Source organism: Pimephales promelas, chromosome 15 (genome assembly GCF_988280905.1).
Source record: "Pimephales promelas chromosome 15, fPimPro1.hap1.1, whole genome shotgun sequence".
NCBI classification, from domain to species: domain Eukaryota; kingdom Metazoa; phylum Chordata; class Actinopteri; order Cypriniformes; family Leuciscidae; genus Pimephales; species Pimephales promelas.
This window is the reverse complement of record NC_142783.1, coordinates 12,963,623-12,980,698: the sequence shown is the minus strand read 5'-3', so window position 1 is coordinate 12,980,698 and position 17,076 is coordinate 12,963,623. Positions and strand designations below refer to the sequence as shown.

General features: G+C 37.2%; 1 protein-coding gene across 1 annotated transcript in view; it reads left to right on the top strand.

Moving 5' to 3' along the window:
• Nucleotides 1-17,076, top strand: part of ttc6 (tetratricopeptide repeat domain 6) — a 45,946-nt gene that overhangs the window by 17,229 nt on the left and 11,641 nt on the right. Inside the window, exons 16-27 of the mRNA XM_039673825.2 lie at nt 704-873; nt 3,326-3,446; nt 3,730-3,883; nt 4,312-4,394; nt 4,520-4,596; nt 6,369-6,526; nt 9,787-9,921; nt 10,739-10,915; nt 11,029-11,169; nt 11,254-11,367; nt 11,540-11,659; nt 12,012-12,085. Coding sequence (XP_039529759.2) covers nt 704-873; nt 3,326-3,446; nt 3,730-3,883; nt 4,312-4,394; nt 4,520-4,596; nt 6,369-6,526; nt 9,787-9,921; nt 10,739-10,915; nt 11,029-11,169; nt 11,254-11,367; nt 11,540-11,659; nt 12,012-12,085 — 1,524 coding nt within the window. The remainder of the gene's footprint in view (nt 1-703; nt 874-3,325; nt 3,447-3,729; nt 3,884-4,311; nt 4,395-4,519; nt 4,597-6,368; nt 6,527-9,786; nt 9,922-10,738; nt 10,916-11,028; nt 11,170-11,253; nt 11,368-11,539; nt 11,660-12,011; nt 12,086-17,076) is intronic.

The following is a 17,076-nucleotide window of genomic DNA, read 5'->3' as shown; positions in this document are numbered from 1 at the left end:
AGATTCAAAATGCAAAACGCAGCTGCAGCGTTTCTAAACTTCTCCGTTTAGGTCTTCGTTTTTCCCGTTTTAGTCTGGACGGGAGGTGCAAACGTAGCAAAAGGTCTCCGTTTTTAAACGAAAACGCAGTAGTGTGGACGGGGCCTTACTGTAAGAGTTGACTTGTTTTTTTTCTTAAAACTGAAAATGGCATCGTACTTTTTCTTCTCTTTTTTTTTAAGTGCATTTTGCTAAAAATTAAACAATATGGCAACTGCCTTCTTACTTTTAGGTGACAGCATGAGCATTTGCTTCTGGGGGCTGGGCAGAAGATGCTCTCTCTGTTTGGACATTGTATTCGTACCAGTTTGAAATAGAGGATTTTCAAATGATCCATTGTAGTATTCTCTCTATATTTATGATTTTTGCAGCCTTTATTCACTGCCTACAATGCACTGAATCCTTCACTCGAGACCGAAAATAACTCACTCCTGTTAAACCTTTTCTCTTTGAATTCCTGAACCCGGGAACAATACAAGTCAACACCTTTGAAACTAAAAGTTTGGTGCGAAGTATTTCCTACTCAAGCAAGGTTATGTTTGACTCTGGTCGAGCTGAAGCGTTTTTGCCAGTGGTGAATTACCCCTTTGTTTGCCACTAGATATAATTACCTTACATCTATGTTGATGTGTAAATCCAATTATATTGTTTTCACTCAATGCAGAACATACAGAGGAAGGATCTATTCCAAGCTGGGTCACTTTGAGAAGTCTATCGAGGACTTTTCTCTGGCTGTGCACTGGAATCCCAGTGATTGGTTGGCGTTTTACCACAGAGGCTGTCTGCTGAGGAAGATAATGCCTGTTGAGGCCTTAAGAGATCTCAGCACATCTGGTAATGCACTTGCTTGTTATATACTACATGAAAATGTTTACAGTTCTTTCACAGTTTCTCTATATAAAGATACTGTACCAACATTTTGAGAGCCTTGATGAAAACTGTTACCCATGGGCATTTTTAAGTTAAGTTCTGGCACTTTATGTTGAGAATACAGTAGGAAAGGCAATTTTACAAATGGTTTGTTCAACACTTAATTTTAATTTGAAATTTACACATTTTTTCCAGGAAGCCCATAGGAAAGAAAATCCATTTCTTTAATATCTCGGTTTCTTCTAAACAGCTCAGTTTTTCTCAGTAATTTAGATATGTGTCCCTTCTGGAGCCGAACAACAAAATATCTCAGGCTGTGCTCAGATTTGGCATGATTTGAAGTTTGCATTGAAAAGTCAACATTTCAAAATGAATATAAACATTTCACACTTAAATTATCTGAAATATGCCATCCAGATCTATTTTATATTTCTATCTATTATAACTCAAACTGTATGTCAAAAAAAAGACATTTGGGAGACAACAGACAAAGCTGATAATGTCCAAATTTGGGCAGCCGGATGTTCATAGTCTCATATACATGCAGATTTCTGAATGACCCATTTTTTATTTTTAGCCTAGATTTCATAAATAGTCTGGGGAGGGAAATCCTGTTTTCTGTGATATGTCTTTGATCTAAATCTTTAAATGAAGACTTTCTACACACAATTAAACACAATCAATTGGGCCATTCTTTTAACATCTCATCACAAACAGCTTCATCTGTTGAAGCAGTCATATGAGGATGTTGATATCACTGCTCAACCAATAAGAGCCATATATTTTGCAACTGTAATCTGCTTCTTTGATCTCTGAAGCTTGCAGGAATATTTTGTCCCTGTTGTCTCCTGCAAACTGAACAGCTTCATGAAGTGAAGTGTTCCACACTGCCTACCTAAGCACTTTGTGCAGTGTAACAGGATCGGATCGTGGGCGTGAGTAGAGTTTCGGCACTGAGCCTGTTTTTGCGACACATGGCATTCAGAAAATGCACTTTAAGCCAATTTATCAACACGATCTTCTGCAGTATATGAAGCAGTATAAAATAGCAAACCAGTTGTCAGGCTTGATGCAAGTTCCACATGTTGACAAACTAGCAGCACGTTGGATTCCATTCCATGTGGATTAATGACCATTTTGAAGTACAGTAAATGTAAATTTCAATGTTAATCAAGCTTGTAATCTCAAAGAGAAACTCCCAATAACTATAGACCCTTTTTCAGTTGGTAAACATGGTGACGTTTTTTTTTTGTGGGCGGAGCTTAGGTGGAGGCAGAACGATCCCTCTGGCTGCTTCACTAACGCTAGTTAGCAAGTATTGTTAGCTTGTTTTTTAATAATGACTGGGGAAATTTTCGATTTTATCTTAATGTGTAAGGTCACTCAGTGTCCAGGACCGTGATTGTTATTTCCAAAAGTTATTTTTAACGGACGGAACCAGATTGGCCGACCCGTAGCCGCCTACACGCTCACTCCTGGACGATCTGACAGGATTAACGTTACTTTACCTCGGTTGAGTGGCCTGACTTCTACACCTACCTTATAGAGAAACCGATCGTGAAGACAAACTGAGGGCATAGAAATCTTTAGATGCCTATATGTTCCTGTACAAGACTCGTGTGTACGATCCGCAGTTCTGCCGAGACGACGACAATGTAAAGAGTGACATTACGGTGCGATTTTAATGATGATAATATTTTCTAGAAATAAAAATTCTAGATACAGCATATTCATTTTTCATCAATTCTTGCACCAAACAACACAACAAGATGACATTTAATAATAGTAACAATAATTTAAGCTCCTTATTATTTAGCCAAATCTGGGCTGGTTTGTATTGGCCGCCTCCAGTTTTCACTTTGTTTTGCCTCCAGCTAGCGCCGTGACGTAACTGTGACGTCGGCGCAAAAGGGGTTTATATTGCATTTTATTGCAGTTATTAAAAGAAATACTCAAAACAGCAATCCATGAACCATGACCATACGTCAACATCTGCCTTTTTAGGGTACCCTTAAACGTCGGTTACATGACGTTATCGGATCCTAACCCTACCCCAGACCTAAACCTACCCCGTCAACCTAACTGACGTTAATTGTAAAGCGTCAGTTGTATGACGGCCCGGGATCGTCATGTAACCGACGTTTAAGGGTACCCTAAAAAGGCGGATGTTGACGTATCGTCAAAAGACGTCCCAAGACGTCAGTTATATGAGGTCTTGGGATGAGACTGTGTTATATAGAGCCATGCACCACTGTATTACAATATTAGCAGACACTTAAGATAATGAAAGTGGTACATTTGAGATCCTCAGAGACCATATGCCTTCAGATATATATGTCAGAACTTTGTGCTGAGAAGTCAGAAAATCATCTCATTAGCAATTCATGTTTTATCTGTAAATGTGTGTGTGTCATAGTTCTCATCAATGACAGTGCAGAAAACCTGAGCGCGTTTCTACACCGCGGTCTGGTCTACACGACGCTTCGGCACTGGCGGCAGGCTATGGCTGACTTTGAAGTTGTGATCAAACTTGACAGGTGACGTCCCAGCCGCCTCCGCTCTGTGACGAAAATACTTTCATTTTCTTTTGTTGAACAAGTGCACCAAACGCAGGCCTTAGTTAGGGCCCGAGCACCGATGTTGTGACGACCCTATTGGAATTGCTCTGTTTATTGAGGATAAGTTTACTGAAGCTTGAAACTCACTTTTTAAAAGATTGTTTCTTTGTAAAAAGTGACAGTCTCTGACCAGCTGTGAGTTAAGCTAAAATCCATTAAATTGTATCTGAGTCATCATCTCTCCTCTCTGTGATCGTCACAGGACTGCAGCTGTTGTTGCTCATGTCAGTTTGGGACTGATCTGCATGCTGAAGATGGACCGAAATAATGAGGCCATTAAAAGGTTCAGTAATGCTTTGAAAGCAGACCCCACCCATGTAAAAGCCTACATATGCCGGGCCAGAGCCTATTACAATGTAAGGGGATTATAGTTGTGGTTATAGCCCTAGTAACTTTGGTGTGTTTGGTCCTATGTATATGAGTGATAAGTCAAATCATGCGGCTTGTTTAGCAGAGGTGTGTCTAAACAACTACAGTGATGATTTAAATATATGATCATAAATATATGATGTATGATAAATACAGTATATGTGTGTGTGTGAGATCATTTTTCAAAAGCTATTTTAAAAAGCATTTGGCTTTTATTTATCATTGCTTTTCCCTTGGTCATTTATCCACAGATTTGAACTGATTTCTTCATTTTTAATTTTCAATTTAATAGTACAAAAGCTTATTCTTATCTTTAAGTGGCACTTCTAGTGCATAATAGTAATTTGGGATTATGAATATTTTAATGTAGATTTTCATTTACTAAATTAAACTAGTGAACTTGTATTTTTCACAGGTGAATAATCTGAGTAGAGCAGTGAAGGATTTGACTCGAGCCATACATATGAAGCCAGACGCTTATGATCTGCATATCATGAGGTTATTTGCATGTCCTTGATTCTTGTATTATTTCTCTTGAGTTTGCATGGTTCTTAGGAGATTAAAAATTGTTTTTATTGGTGAATATTGGTGATATAGAAAAAGTTGTTTGTTTCTTATTTTAGAGGGAAGTACTTGTATGAAATGAAGAAAATTGACATGGCTAGCCTCTCCATACGGTATGCAGAAGAAATGAAAACAGGTAAGGATCATATAACGTTAATATAACTTTAAGGAAAATTGCAAGCATACGTTTAGTTCTGGAATGATCTAAGCTCTTATCACATGCTATCGTTTAAAGGGGTCATGACTTGAGAAAACAAAATTTGCCTTGATGTTTTGACATATACTTTAAGAGGACTTTGTATCAGTAAAACATCATGCAAGTTTCATGGATTAAATCTGCCTTCTCATTATATACAAAGCACGTATTTCACCAAGCCCGAAAATTGCCTCATTTGTATGTTGTGGGATGTTTGTCACACTTTAGTTTGGGGAAACAAATATTCACTATTAAGTTTTGCCTCAATAAACTCCTAATTTACTTCTTATTAATAGTTGTAGTAATAACAGTAATGTTGTAGTGGTTAAGTTTAGGTATCGGTTAGGATTAAGGGATGTAGAATACAGGGTAACACTTTAGAATACGGTTCCTTCGTTAATGAATAACTACACAAGAACTAATGAGTAACACAATATTAACAATCTAGTAACTATTATTAACTAACAAGAAACTCTGATTAACGAACTAGTAAGTAATAGCGCACAGACGAAAGTGGTAGTTCACTATTAAGTAATCAATAACTACTATTTTTTAATACCTCCCAGAGAACTACTGAAAAAGTTTATTAACAATCTAGTAACTACTATTAACTAAAAGAAACTCTTATTAACGAATTAGTAAGTAATAGCTCACAGATGAAAGTGTTACTAGATACTTCTGCGGGAAGTACTAATTATTTGGATTCGTATTATAAAGTGAAGATCATTGGAACTAACTAGTAATTACTCAAGTGTTACTAAAGACATTTTCTAAAAGTATACTAAAGTTCACCAAAAATCTCAAACATTTGCACAAATCATGACTAGATCATGTAGTAACACTTGAGTAATTACTAGTTAGTTCCAATGATCTTCACTTTATAATACGGATCCAAATAATTAGTAATTCCCACAGAAGTATCTAGTAACACTTTCATCTATGAGCTATTACTTACTAATTATTTAGATCCGTATTATAAAGTGAAGATCATAGGAAATAACTAGTAATTACTCAAGTGTTACTAAAGACATTTTCTAAAAGTTACTAAAGTTCACCAAAAAATCTCAAACATTTGCACAAATCATGACTAGATCATGTAGTAACACTTGAGTAATTACTAGTTAGTTCCAATGATCTTCACTTTATAATACGGATCCAAATAATTAGTAATTCCCACAGAAGTATCTAGTAACACTTTCATCTGTGAGCTATTACTTACTAATTTGTTAATAAGAGTTTCTTTAGTAGTTACTAGATTATTAATAAACTTTTTCAGTAGTTCTCTGGGAAGTATTACAAAAATAGTAGTTATTGATTACTTAATAGTGAACTACCACTTTCATCTACTTACTAGTTCGTTAATCAGAGTTTCTTGTTAGTTAATAATAGTTACTAGATTGTTAATATTGTGTTACTCATTAGTTTTGTGTAGTTATTCATTAACGAAGGAACCGTATTCTAAAGTGTTACCCATAATAACCACTCCAATAATGATCCAATTAACATTTTGGTGGCCGAGCAGTGTATACAAACCTGAAGGAATATTAAAGTAATAAACAATCCATGTAATGAGCACTTTAATGAGCTTCATTAAATCTGGTTAGTCCACCTGGCTCAATTGAAGGTGAAATAAACCTAGCAGGGAAATGTGGTTTATGTTGCCATTACAACAACCAGACCAAGCTGTAAACATATCCTCCTTTCCGTCACAGCTCTGGGTTTATCACCGGTCCAGCAAGCTGCCATCCAATTGTTCCTGGGGAATGATGCCAATGCCATCGTCTGTCTCGAGGAAGCGGTCGATACATGCCCTTCTCCTCCACAACTCATTCTTCTCGGGAGAGCGTTGATAAGGGAACACAGGTTCACAGTGAGTCCGAGACCCATGATGCAGGGTGTATCTGAGTCATGCTCTGTCTGGCAGAACAAAGCCAGCAAAACACCAAACAAACTTCTCTAAAGACACCAACACACACAAGTGATTATTAGTAATACTTTTTCAGCACTTTTAGAAGTACACTAAAGTGATAAACTAGAGGATGTGCCTTACAGCTATTTTTGCAGTTATATTCATTACTGTTCAAACTTTTTTTATAGTTTTTTTTTTTTGAAAGAAATCTCTTATGCTCAGCAAGCTGTATTTATTTGATCAGAAATATTATAAAACAGCAAAATTGTTAAAAACCATTGCAATTTATTAGCCTGGGTGCCAGCCGAACTTAGCCCCGCCCACAACATTTGAGGATGGGAAGTTTGGTCTGGACTTGATACGTTGAGAAGCAAGTATTCCCGAACCAAAGCTGTTCGGACCAATCAAATTGTCAGGGCAGGCTTTATACATTGATGGACAGATGATCAACCATAACGTAATCATCCACGTCACCAAAGAGCACTTGTGTTGAATCTGTTTACAACAAAGAATGGCTGCTGCTGGAGAATTTAGATGTGCAGATTCTGTTATAGAAGATGTAGACAGCGCATTCATTTTAAAAGAGGAACAGAGAACTACGTTCAAGGCATTTGTTGATCGGAAAGATGTTTTATCATCCTTCCTACGGGATTCGGTCTATCCAATTCAGTGCATTTTTTTTCATTTCGCTCATAATCATAGCCCAATGGAGCAGTATCTGACTCACATTCTGACTAGAATCTGAGTATGACAACGTCAGGCTAACAATTGATAGGGGCTATATGTAGAATTCAGAAACCCTTGTTATTAGCGACACCGGTGGCCGTTAAGTGAACTGCAGCCAAAGGAGTGCACGTCATTGAAAGTTCTTTTTCATTATTTGCTTAGAAGTAAAGACAAGTTGAAAATACCCTTGCAGCGATATGCTTTTAACGAACATCCAGGCCCTGTCCACGCTGCTGAGAGTGACATTTAGATGAATATGTAATATGTGCTGTGCGCTTTCCTCTCAGTTAAAGCAATAAGCCCCTAGAGACCATGGTTTATTGTGAATTTAGATCAGCTAAGAAGCATTAAAAACCCCGTAGTTGTAACCACGCGGCTTCACAGGCCTTATTGCTTTTATAAAATGGTTAGTCCATAAAAACTTTTATTTTATGGTTTATGTCACAGGTTTATGTTTGTAGAGTAATTTACAATGGCTTCGAATGTGGCTTAACCAGTCAGAATCAAGGACTGGAACCTTCTGTTTTATAAAACAAAATAAACTCAACAAAATTGACAGCAGTTAAGAAAGCATGTGATCACAGCAATGTGGTTATTTTTACACAATCTCTGCAATTCACTGGCATCATGGCTACTTATGAGGTAATTCAAATAACACTGTTATGATAGGTTGATTATGAAGTATATTTTAGACTATAGACTATATACAGTCAGGTGAAAAAGAAAGGACGCCATTTTGAATTGTATGGTTTTATGTATCTGAACATAATAAAAAAAAATCATCTGGTCCATGGCAGGATAAACAACAACACATATTTAACCATGTCATTATTTATTTAACAAAAACTAGGCCAAAATATGTGTGACAAACTAAATATACCCTTACTGCTTCTGTAGGTATTAAGAGTGTAAGTAGCATTTACGTACTGCTAATCAAATCGCGTGATCACCTCTATAAAAGCAGAAGTTTTGGCAGTTTGCTGGTCTGGAGCATTCAGGTGCGTTTTAACACAATGCCAAGGAAGACATGATCTTAGAGAAGCAATTGTTGATGCCATCAATCTGAGAAGGGTTACACTGTCTTTTCCAAACAATTTGAAGTCCATTATTCTACAGTAAGGAATATTATTCACAAGTGTAAAACATTCAAGACATTTGGCAATCTTCCCAGGAGTAGACGTCCCAGCAAATTCCCCCCAAGGTCAGACTATGCAATGCAATGCAAAGTTAGGCGAAAACTAAACACAGCATATCAGCACAAAGACCTTGTATCAACTTTTCATCATGCTGATGGAGGTGTGATGATTTTTGGCTTGTTTTTAAGCCACAGGACCTGGGCACCTTGCAGTCATTGAGTTGACCATGAACTTCTCTGTATAATAAAGTGTTTTAGAGTCAAACGTGAGGCCATATCTCCTAAATCTAAAGCTTGGCCGAAATGGGACATGCAACAGGACAATGATCCCAAGCACACCAGCAAATCTACAACAGAATGGCTGAAGAAGAAAAGAATCAAGATGTTGCACTGGTCCAGTCAAAGTCCAGACCTTAACCCGACTGAATGAGAGAGCTCTGCATAAACAAATGTCCACAAACCTCAATGAATTGAAGCAAACTTGTAACTTGTGACCAAAATTCCCTCAGAATGATTCAAAAGACTGATACGGTCATAAAGAAAACGATTTCCTCAACTTAGCTAAAAGCAATTGAATCATAGGGTGTATTTAGTTTGTTTCCCATGACTTTTCAATTTTGTCTTAATTTTGGTTAAATAAATAATGACACAATGTAATATGTAACTTGTTGTTGTTCATCTGAGGTTGTATTTACCTAACTTTAAGACCTGCTAAAGACCAGATGATTTTTATTATGTTTTCTTCTGATACGTTAAATCAGAAAATTCTAAAGGGCGTCCTTTCTTTTTCACACGACTGTAGATCTGGCTATGTGAGACTAGTTTGAATTAATCCCTTTTCTTTGTATGACACATTGACATTACAGTACAAAATATTTTGGCATTATCCTAAACATTGTTTAGCCATTAATATCATGTGTCATAGAACATGTGTTCCATATGAAAGAGGCTCTCTGGAGGGCGCATAACCATTACATCCTTTGATTTTTATGTGAATGACTCTTCCGGGAAATTCAAGATCTCGTTATTTAAGTTCCATTACAAGCTGTTCACACATTGAGAATGAATAAAGCAATTAATTCTTGAATATAGCCCTTTTAAAATAGCTGTTTTCTATTTGAATATGTTGTAAATTATAATTTATTCCTGTGATGGCAATGCCAAGGTCATTGGTTGGATTCCATTGAAATGCATGAAATTCTAAAATTTATACCATGAATGCAATGTACGTCACTTTGTTTAAAAGCATTTGCCAACTGAAAAAAATCAGTATTATCTTTCAGTGTTCTCTAACTTTTGTTTGTCTATTTTATCTATCAATGCTGAAAGTTTACCAGGGTTTATATTCTGTCATACACAGGAAGCAGTGGACAGTTTCAGAAAGGCCCTGTCATGTCTGGGTACTAATACAACTAAACTCAAAACTGCTCAAGAGGCTGAGGAGGTCTTTTATCTTATCGGCGTATGCTACATGACACAAATGCTTTCATTACAGGTAATAAAATGAACAGTATAGTCAACATTAACCCAATTTACTCTATTCGCTTTCTGAAAGAAGTAGTTCACTTTTAAAAAAACTTTTGCAGATAATTTACTCACCCTCATGTCATCCAAGATGTCCATGTCTTTCTTTCTTCAGTTGAAAAGAAATTAAATAATTCCAGGATTTTCTCCCTATAATGGACTTCATTGGGAACCAAACGGTTCAAGGTCCAAATGAGACTTTCAATGCAGCTTCAAAGGGCTTTAATGGACGCCAGAAAATGAATAAGGGTCTTATCTTGCAAAACTATCGGTCATTTAAAAAAAAAAAAGTTTAAGTTTTATAAGCACAAATGCTCGCATTGCTCTGTTCTGTGATGAGCGTGACTCTTCTGTTCAAACTCGTTCATCGAAATGAACAAATCTTTTTTCGAGTCATGACTAAGGATAAGATCCTTATTCATCGTCTGGTGTTGTTTAAAACCCTTTGAAGCTGCACTGAATCTCTCATTTGGACCTTGAACCGTTTGGTTCCCATTGAAGTCCATTATATGGAGAAAATCCTGGAATGTTTTCATCAAAAACCTTAATTTCTTTTTGACTGAAGAAAGAAAGACGTGGACATCTTGGATGACATGGGGGTGAGTAAATTATCAGCAAAAGTTTTTTCAAAAGTGAAATACTCCTTTAATGCATGTTTCTGAGTAATATTATGGGTGATTCACATAAAAAAGGATAACAGAGAAATAGTATTTTTATCATTCTAAAGATGTGATAGTTAAAAACTAAACAGATAGTAACGCAACCGTATATTCCTTTTTTTAATTTAGAAGTGTGAAGACTCTCTCCTCCTTAAAGCTTTAGATGCTTTTAACAGCACTCTGAGCATGAACCCAGACCATGCCGAGGCTCTCCATCAGAGAGGCCTGTGCCGCGTGTATCTACAAGACTCCACGGGTGTTCAGGACTTTAACAGAGCACTCCAAATCGACCCTAACCTCTATCAGGTACACCTTGATTCAAGCTCAATGCCTGGTCTGTCTGAACTAATATTATTCGGTGCATCGTCATATTCCAATGTTCAGATTTAAAACGTGTTTTTCTTTTTTTCTTTTTCAAGGTGCATCTAAGCCGAGCTGCCCTTTATGGGTCTGAAGGACGATATGCAAAGGCTGTACTCGACTGTAGTGAAGCTATCAGGATCCAGCCCAAGTGTGTCAGAGCATACCTGTATAAAGGAGCTCTTAAATTCAATTTGAAAGTTAGTAAAAATAGCTTAATTATCTCTCACTTGAGGCTGATGCTCTCTGTGATATTTGAGAGAAATGTGGTCATCTTGTTTTAGGCATACAAGAGTGCAGTGGAGGATCTGACAATGGCGATCTGTATCGACAGCACCTGCTCATTTGCTTTCTACAACCGTGCAATATGTTTTCAGGAACTGCGGGATTATGAGCTGGTGACGTTGTTTCTTTTCATCCGCTTTTTTTAAATCAGCAATGTATGCAGGATCATATATACCGCAACGTATACAAACGCAGGATGTCTTTTCATGACAATTGCACTTCTGCATTTGCATTTAAATGCATATTTGTTCTCTCCCTCCGCATTATTTCTCTTTAATCTTCCAGGCTCTCAGAGACTACAGCATTACGCTTCTTTTGGACTGTAAGACGGAGCTCGAGCTCAAAGTGTTGATAAACCGTGGCCTTCTCTATGTGGAGCTAAATGACTTTAGCAGTGCCCTTCAGGTAGGCCAGTTTTATAAAGGAAAAGTAAAAAGCATTGATTGCATCAGGCAGCTCTGTCTCAATAATCTGTTCTTCTCAAGGATTGTGACAGCATAGTCAATGAATCATACATATGTGTGAGTGAGGTTTTTCTTATTTCTGTATTTCTTTTCAAAGCCAGCATGAAATACCATTTGCAACACATTTTAATTTCCATAAATTGACATGTTTTAAAATGAAACAGGGTATTTATGATTTTGTACACTTTAATAATGGTATCATAGAAGCATTATTTTTAATAATCGTATTATTAGTAGTATTATGTTTTTGTGTGCGAATTTTTTTTAGTAAAAATGATTGTGTTTTGTTGTAGGATTTTAATGCAGCAGCAAAGAACCGACCAGGGGATGTAATAATTCACCAAGCACTAGGAGTCATTCACCACAGGTGTGCATTAATTTTTTGTTATTTTTGTATGTGATTGATCATAGTCACAGTGCTAAATTCCCACGCTTAAAGGATTAGTTCACTTTTGAAAAAACGTTTGCTGATAAATTACTCACCCCCATGTCATCCAAGATGTCCATGTCTTTCTTTCCTCAGTCGAAAAGAAATTAATGTTTTTGATGAAAACATTCCAGGATTTTTCTCCTTATAATGGACTTCAATGGGAACCAGGTCCAACCGAGGTCCAAACGACAGTTAATAACAGTTTCAGATGCAGCTTCAAATGTCTTTAAAGCCTAGTTCACACTACGTGATTTTAAGCCCGATTTAAGCCCGATTTGCAAATCGTTGAGTCGCCGACAAGTCAGGGTGTTATCGCGTGCAAATCGCGGGCGATTAGCGGACGATTAACGCCAATCAGTTAGTGTGAAAGAGCCAACAACGCATCAAAGACAGCTCGCAGACAGCTCGCAGACAGGTCACCGAGCTCAGAAAAATATCTAGCATGCTCAATCTCAGTGATGTCATGAGTACAGCCAATCATAGCAACGCATGGGTTGAGGACACCAGGTAATCTTACTTTTTCTTTTTTGCATTTTTTTTTCTCAGAGCATATCGTCGAGCAAACAGTGTGCAGCACTAGTTTCTGTCTGACGTCCATATTCGCGTGTTGTGTTCTTCTCTGCAGTTTCGCGTCATTTCTGGTTCGTTTTATTGCGTGGTTTTTCATTACAAAACATGGTTTCTAGACCAGATAGAATCGTGTTGTTGTCAACTCGTTATTTGGTTGATTATTTTCAGGATTTAGACCGTATTATAGTACTGAAACAGCTCTCATTGAGTCACAAATGATATGCTCTTATCATCCGATCGTGGTTGTATCTCTATGTAGTGCGTTGTTAACTCGTGTAGTGAGTTACCTCCTGTTGTGGATCAATCACGTTGTGTTGTGTGGTGTGAACAGCTAAACAACTTGAACACTCATGATTTCACTGAGAGCAAGTCATGTAGTGTGAACTGCACAGTTCAGCCCGACATTTTAAAATCATGTAGTGTGAACTAAGTCTCCACGACACCAAACGATGAATAAGGGTCTTATCATGCGAAACGATCGGTTATTTCAAAACTTTTCATTAAAAGTGTCGTAATTTACCGAATGACACTTAATGAAAACAGTCATAAACATTCATAAAGACTCCTTCATGTTCATGACAGGTGTTATGTCATGTTTATGACAGTGTCATGTCAGTCTTATGCACACCCCTTCAAATACAGTGTTACCAATACCGGTTTCTCCCACAGGATTTTGGGAAATCTGTGGTGAGTGCACCTCTGTCCCTCTGAAAATTTGGTGCTTTTTAATGTTAAATTCATCAATCTGGTGTACTTTGAGAGTTCAAAATAAAGAGCTCCAACCCATATTCAGTGTGCAAACTGAACAAAGAAAAACTCAAAACTCATTTAGCTGTGATATAGTGTCTGCCCACATTGCACTGCTACATAATAGTTATAATATTAATCCCATGGTAGTAATAGCCAAATGTTGTAAAACAAATGCACTGAAAAAGTTACGACTTAGTTTACTAATTTCTATTCTTGAAAGAGATAACCATATAATTTGTTATTTTGACGGAAACGGCATCAAGCTTTTATTTTGTTGAAAAACATGGTTTACAAACTCGTCTCATTACAATTCTAAAAATGCGTAATCATCAAATATGCAGATGTGGAAATAATGTGTAACTGGGTGGTTCTGCTTAACACAGTTCTCGGCACTCACTTCTTCTCTTCTTACTCACTATCCTCATCAGCGACTTAAAGGGCCTTTGAATTCTCCATCGCTCTGACTATTTTGACAGATACACACTGACTGCTCGCTCACTCAGAGCTCAAAGGGTGAGCGTTTAAAGTGTGTGATTGGACCAGCCCAGTGTCAATCAAGAAAATAACCAATGGGCCACTGATCTACGCGTTTCATGTGCCGGTCTGTGAGTAAAAAAAACAACCTACGCTGACTTTTTTGTCCAATGCATTACACCAGCACAAATATCCCAGCACCGCCAATTAAACAAAACTAAATGCAATGGGCATCGGATGTACGAGTTTTATGGTGCGTTCAGACAAAAAAAAAAAGTATTAGATGTATCGGCCCACAAAGCACGCCAGCCCACCGGGAAAATGCCCAGTATGCCCGATGGCCAGTCCAGCCCTTCTGTACACACAAATTACGCATACATAGGTAAAATGTAAAGTGAAAGTTCATTGAATGAAACTGAAACAGGGGAATGAAGCTATGGATCCATAAGATTCAGTTAACCACCTGAACAGAACCATCAGCACCTAGGTAATAAACTCTACTTAACCTCTGTTTAGTTTGGAAAAGGTAACGACGTTGAACGAGCATCCGGATGCAGTCTCAGATGAAACTCTTGATGGTTCAATTGTTCAATAGTAGAGAATTCTATTTTAAATATATTATAAAATGTAATTTATTAAAGTTGAATTTTAAGCATAATTTCTCCAGTCTTCAGTGTCACATGATTTTCTGCTCAAGAAACATTTCATTTTATTATCAATGTTGAAAACAGTTGTGCTGCTTTTTACAAACCCAAACTGTTGAACTGTTGAATGCGACCCCTTTATTATTAAATCAAAATAACTTTTCAGAGGAGATTATTTGTGTTTGTCTTCTCATTTGCATGAGTGTGAGTAGAAGAACACTCTAAGGAATACCACATTTATTGCTGTCCTGAAATCTCGTATGACATTTATGAATATTTATTGATGCTCTCCGTGAACTGTTCCAGTTATCGTGCAGATCTGCTTTTAAATGGTGAATTCAGAGCATATCTATTATTTTTATTGATCAACACCCAAAAATTACTGTGCTTCCAGATTGCATTTAGACCTACTTCTATCAAATTAACAGCCTATGACAGACAGGACATTTCATCTCTGTTCAGGGACTATAAAATGTAAAATATCTTACTTACTAGTTCAGTGACAAGACAAAATATTTCTCTCTGACCTGTCATTTATTTGAAAAAAAAAGAAAGGTTTTCAAATCCATAGGAGTCGACATTTGCACATTTTCATTGACTGAAAAGAGCGCTCTCTGATAAATGGCTCTTCACAAGATCAATACAGAAAAGCGGCAAGTGCAGGTTTGGGTTTTTTTTTTTATCTTTTAAGCTGTGACTTCTGGGTGACTTCAATGCTTATAATAGGAATGGTGAACAGCTTGTTTGAAAAGGTATGCAAGCCTTTCGAAGCTACAACCCCAAATCAGAAAAAGTTGGGACATTTTGTAAAATACAATAAAATCAAGAATCTTTGATTTGTTTAACCTTTTATAGGCTGACAAAAGTACAAAGAAACATTTTCCAATGTTTTCACTGACCAACATAATTGTATTTGTAAATATGAACAAATTTTGATTTTGATGGCTCCAACACACCGCCAAAAAGTTGGGACGGAGACTAAATAAAAGTGAAAAGTTTATCCAAATTAGATTATCCAACTATTTTTAAACAGTCCACAATGAGCAGTTGAATTGGTAATAGTTGAGGGTATCATGTTTGGTTTGGGTGTAAAAGTCCCTCTCAGTCTTTTTAAGCAAAGATGGGTCATGGCTCATCACTTTGTGCCAAATATCTTGAGAGAATTGTCAAACAATTAAAAAATCACATTTCTCAATGCAAGATTGCAAAGCATTCATGCCTTTCATCATCTTCCATTCATAATATTGTCACAAGATTCAGGGAATCCAGAGAAATCTCAGTCTGTGTTGGGTAAGGCAGTAGACCTCTGTTGAATGTGCGTGACCTTTGAGCCCTCAGATGGTATTGCACAAGATACCATCATGCGGCTCTGTCAAATACGGCCACTTGTGCTCAGGAGTAATTTGGAAAACCATTTTCACTGAACACAGTCTGACGTTGCATCAAGAAATGCCACTTGAATCTCTGTTACGCAAGGAGAAAGCTTTACATCAGTTCTATGTGGAGATACCAGCGAGTTCTCTGGACCTGAGCTCATCTCAGATGGTCTAGATTAGAAGAAAGTGGAAATGTCTGCTGTGGTCAGATGAATCCATGTTTCAGCTTGTTTTTGGGAGAAAATGGAATCGAGTTCTCAGTCCCAAAGACGAAATGGACCAACCAGACTTTCACCAGCGACAGGTGCAAAAGCAAACATCTGTCCTGGTATTGAGGTGCATCATTGCAAATGGAATTGGTAACTTGCATTATTCTGAAGGTGCCATTGACATGGAGGCATATATTTGGATTGTACAGAGACATAAAGTGCCATCAAGATGACATCTTTCCATGGGACGCAAGACAATGCCAGGCCTCATTCTGCACGTGCTACAACTGAGTGATTTCTAGACAGTCTGCACCATAGAAGGGATGTGCTTGACTCTTTACTGCTGTCCACATGTCTGTTATGGAAAATGTATGACCCATCATGAAAAGGAGAATCAGGCAATGATGACCACAGACTGTTGAGGGGCTGTCTTGTATCAGACAAGATTTGCTATTCCACTAGCAAAACTCCTACAATTAGTATCCTCAACTCCCAAACGGTTTAAAACTGTAATTAAAATGAAAGGTGATGTGACACAGTGATGTACCTGTCTCTGTCCCAACTTTTTTGGGGTGTGTTGCAGCCATCAAAATCAAAATTCGTTCATATTTACAAAAAACAATTATGTTAGTCAGTGAAAACATTGGAAAACATTTCTTTGTACTTTTGTCAGTTTAAAAAAAATGTTAAAAAGAATGAACAAATCACAGATTCTTGATTTTATTGCATTTTACAAAATGTCCCAACTTTTTCTGATTTGGGGTTGCACTCTTAGAAGAAAATGTTCTATATAGAACCTTAAAAGGTTCTACCAGCGCTACGTATTTGGAACCCCTAAAAGGTTCTATACAGAACCCTTTGTAAGGGTTCAAGAATAGGAACACTTTAGGGTTCTTTGTAACCAG